This window comes from Psammomys obesus, unplaced genomic scaffold (genome assembly GCF_907164565.1).
Source record: "Psammomys obesus unplaced genomic scaffold, mPsaObe1.curated_primary_1811, whole genome shotgun sequence".
Classification (NCBI taxonomy): Eukaryota; Metazoa; Chordata; class Mammalia; order Rodentia; family Muridae; genus Psammomys; species Psammomys obesus.
The window spans coordinates 1-4,675 of NW_026592236.1; the positions used below are offsets into that span (position 1 = coordinate 1).

The following is a 4,675-nucleotide window of genomic DNA, read 5'->3' on the forward strand; positions in this document are numbered from 1 at the left end:
GTATATATATGTATATACATATACATATGTGTATATATATATATATACACACACACACACACACACACACATATATATATGTCACTAGGAATTGAAACAGGGCTTTGTTATTTTCTTTGTTTTTTTATTGTTGTTTCATTTTATTTTACTTAAAAATTTTTTTCGTGTAAGAGTTTTGTTGACACATATATCCTTGGAAGCCAGAAGAGGGTATCAGTTTTCCTGGGCCTGGAGTTATAGATGGTTGTGAGCCACCATATGGGTGCTGAGAATTGAATTTGGGTCCCCTGGAAGAACAGCCAGTGCTCTAAACCATTAAGCCATCTCTCTAGTGTGAACAGGGCTTTCTACATAGCTCTATATAGCTTTCTATATAGCTCTGCCAAAAAAGATTCCCAAAGAAGATCTATTTAAACAAATGGAAAAGCCCCTTATATTCCCTTAATTGACATTATATTACATGATAAAGAAATAAAGGAAAGAAAGCATAAATATCTATACAACTACATTCTTAACAAAATATGACAGAAACACTCATGTCAATTATAATATGTGCAACTGGTCAAGTGGTCTTAGCTGGTATTTATAACTACCTTCCTCTATTACCCATTCTGTATTTTCTTCACCCTTGGCAAGCACCTCAGCAGGACTTAGCTCTTTTCCATACCCTCATTCCTGAAGGGTCTGTACCCTTTCTCATCCCTCCTGTATTAGGCTTTTGTAGTTTCCCATTGACTTTAATCACAGGACATGATAGCACCAAGAGATACCCTAAAGGATCTGCTATACTCCAGACATAATTTTTCTTACCCCTATTGTACAAAAGCAATCCAACTTCCCCATAATAATCTGGATCAATCACCCCTGCTAATACTGTTACCTCCTTTCTTAGCCTGTTAGCTTATGGACATCAGAAGCTTGAAGTGGTGGGGGGGTTGGGGGAGCAGGGAGCATGAGCTTCTAGTTCAATGGAACATTTGTTGTGGCTCTTAGCAAAAGCACTCCCTACTCTGAAACCAAAATTTCTAGCCAAAAGAACATAAGGTCACAGAAACAGGAAGCAAAAAAATTTACTAGTGGGGGTGATAGTGAGTGGAATTATTCTTTTTTCCACATTCCTTGACCCATGGATCTTGGCTATTGGAGAAACCATACCATATACTGGATACTGATTCTAACCATCTTCTGGAGAACCCTGCTCCAACCCTCCAGGCTGCTGCCACCAACTGGCTTTAACTGTGTCTTCAAAGTCCTTTCTGTCTTTTTGTTGGGCCAGCTGCTTCAGGGTAGCAGGGAACATGGTAAGACCACTATCTATAGGCCACTGGGACCATTTCCTACTGGTTTCGACAAGAGCAACAAGGATGACTACTACAGAAGACAAGGACCTTCTCTCTCAGGACCCATCTGTTTATTTGTTTGTTTGTTTGTTTTTGAAACAGGGTCTCACTATGTAGCTCTGGCTGTCCTGGAGTTCACTATGTAAACCGGGCTGGCCTAGAATTCACAGAGATCTGCCTCTCAGGATATATTGACAACAAGATAACAAGAGCAGACACCTGTCCTCTGCCATCAGGAGGTTCCTCCGGTGGTAGGCTACTGTGAGCCTAAGACTGAGGCACATCCCTGTGTGGCTCAGGGTGCTCTGTCTACCCATGAGCAAGTCCTCAGTATCAGCACCTCTCCTTGGTATGTCTTTTTGTCCATATGTTGAAGTGCCTGCCCTATGTCATCTCCTTGACATACTTCTCCAAAAGAAACACAATCTGTTTTTGATTTACAGTACACACCTTTAATGCTAGCACTTGGGAGCCAGAGCAGCATGTCTCTGTGAGTTTGAGGCCATCTACATAGTAAGACCCCTTCTCAAAGACAAAAACAAAATTTCTGAAGACTTCACAACTTAAACTATTAGAGGTATGAAATGATTTACAATTTACTAATACTGTAGGATGCAAAGTCAACATACATACACAACATACAAATTGTGTATGTATCTAACGAACTCTATCCTGTGCTCCTGATCCATCTCCATGTTCAACTGCAGACTGCGCATGACACGTACAGACAAGCACCGCTGGCCATGGTGCTGACTCACCAGCAGCAAGTCCATGGTGTTGAGACGGCAGAGTTCCTGGTTGATGCTGGGCGTGTTTGTGTGCAGCAGTGCAGCCATGAGGCGTGCACCATGAAGACGAGCATTCCCCAGGGGCTCCTCTAGCACACCAATAGTGGTCAGGATTGCTTTTTTCTGCAAACACAGGAGGCCTCACTCAGTTGGAGTCTTATAACAAACAGGGCCACTCATCTATGACATATCTGGCCTGAAGCAAGACAGGGTCATCTGCAAAACGGAATTCACAAGATGAAAGACCCACTTTCTCCCCTCAGAGCCAAAGAGTGGATAAGGGGACCAAAGGCTCCTTGGACTCTTACCTGGGCCACCAGGCCAAAGGACCAGTACTATGGCATATGAAATGTGTACAGTGTCCATGATGGAGCTAACAGTACCAGTCTTCTGGTAACCCAACTAAGGGCTGGAGCCCTGGACATGATGCTTGGCTGTATATGACCACAGAATTCTTTGGGGATTCTGAGCTAAGAGATGCCCAGTTAACACTATCAGAGGAGACCACTAAAGCTTGCTTCATTAGCATATAGCTTTTCCCCAGTTTTTTTTTAAAGTCTTTATATGTGTATATTATGTATGTGCTTATATGTGTGCATGCTCCTGGGCACATGTATGCCATAGTACATATGTGAAGGTCAGAGGGCAACTCTGTAGACCTGATTCTCTCCTTTCATCTTTATACAATTCCCAGGAATCAAACTCGGGTCATGAGGCTTGCACAGAAAACATTTTATGTACTCAGCCATCTCACTGGCTCCAAGCTTGTTTCATTAGATTGAATTCAGGTATTTTCTGATTCATCTGTGTCCATTTTTCCATAAACTGAATATTTGAGAGTGAGTAAACAGAGTCCTTGCCTCGATGAATCCTTATGTATTAGTGGGGGAGATAAGACAATAAACAAGTCAGTAAGTAAGGTGGGTGTACTAGAAAAGGGGCTGGCACTGTATATGGTAGAAGACTGTAACATGGGGCTGGGGTGCCACAGAAGAAGCCTGGTGGGCAGGAAGCAGTTGAGGGCCTTTGTGAGCTTCAATCTCCTTGCGCTAACACAAGAACTCCATGATCTGTTGATTGAACATCAGTTCCCCTGAGGTTCTTGGCCTACAGGAGCTCCAGGAGCCACCCTTGGCTAGGTGTACCCATGACCCAAAGGCTAGTTAACCAACATCATGCTTAGTTACCTGGGGGAGTCTGCAAATGCCCTACACCCAGGCCTCTCCTAGTAAAGGTAACATGGGTATTTCTAGCTAGCTAGTGGCTCTCCAGTTAGCATCTCAAAGGGCAGCACTGAAGCCCACTTAACTGTTTACTCTGCCTTGCCCTGTACATTATGGCAGCCGACGTCCCTACATGTCCCTAGCAATCTCTCCCACTGTTTACCTTTGGCGGGTTGAGCAGGAGCTGATGGAAATTCTTCAGCCATGGCTCGATGCCCTGCAGGATGCTGCTGCTAACAGAGTATGGCCTTTCCAGTCCCTGAGAAAAGGAGTCCACCAAGCCTTCTGTTCTGTGGATAAAGCCAGTAGACAGAGCCTTGGCAGACATGCCATGTCCCATAGACATCCCATTTACCTTGTCAACATTCTATTCAGTGTCTTCCAAAAGACTGTTTTTGGGTCTCCCAAAAAACAAGTCTGAAAAGGAACATTACTTCTACACATGATTACAATTTGATGACTGGTGTACTGAGAAGAGAAGGGCTCTCAGCCCTTTGGCAAAACAACTCTGGGTGAAGTCCAAAAGCCCAAGGGAAAGGAAGTGACATAGGCCCTGCTGTCACCGTAATCCCTAGCAGGGGTCCTGGCAAAGTCCTCAAGTGAGAAACAGAAGACAAACTGGCCACATAGTTTCTTGGCTTTTTCCAGACAATTCCTCTGATATATATATATATATATCCAATTACTAAAAGTAATATAAGATCAATGCAGAAAAGATCCTAAATAAATGCCGCATTCCACTAGGAGACCTGCTCCTTTCTGTTTCGGAAAGGAAAGACAAGAATTTGAAAGAAAGGAAAACAGTGGATTTAAGGAAGAGGGGAGGTTCAGGGAGTAAGTGAGGAATGCAGGGAGGGGAAACTGTGGGGGCAGGGTGAAATGTATAAGAAATGAATAAAAAAATGCTTTAATGTGAAGAGAAGTAGTTGACTATTTCTATTTTGCCTTTCTTTCTCTCTTAAAAAAATTAAAAGAGAATCTTAGTAGCCCTTGGCTGACCTAAAACCCACCTTTTTCGGCCTCATTAGTGCTACAACTAAAGGCATGGGCCACCATGCCTGGTTCTACTTCTGTTTTTCTAAATCTTACATTGTTCCCTCACATGCAGGCCTGAGTTTGGCTTTCAGAAGTGGTCTAGTTGTCCTGAATTTGTTAAAGAAATTAATATTCTAGTTGCCTAAGTAAAAAAAATGGTTGTTTATTTTTAGGCAGTGTACTAATATTGATGTATAGAGGTAGTTTTGGAAGGATGATTTACCCAACTTCTTGCCATTTTCGTGTGTGTGTGTGTGTGTGTGTGTGTGTGTGTGTGTGTGTGTGTGTG

At 43.0% G+C, this 4,675-nt stretch overlaps 1 protein-coding gene across 1 annotated transcript; it reads right to left on the reverse strand.

Annotated features, from left to right (window-relative positions):
- Nucleotides 1-2,002: 2,002 nt before the first annotated feature.
- On the reverse strand, nucleotides 2,003-4,622 carry LOC129681184 (serine/threonine-protein phosphatase 6 regulatory subunit 2-like; the record flags this gene model as incomplete). Its single annotated transcript, XM_055613067.1, has 2 exons — nucleotides 3,515-4,622; nucleotides 2,003-2,251 (listed from the first exon to the last, which is right to left on the reverse strand). Coding segments are annotated over exons 1-2 (432 nt in total), but the record flags the coding sequence as incomplete, so codon positions are not given.
- Between the last annotated feature and the right edge of the window lie 53 nt (nucleotides 4,623-4,675).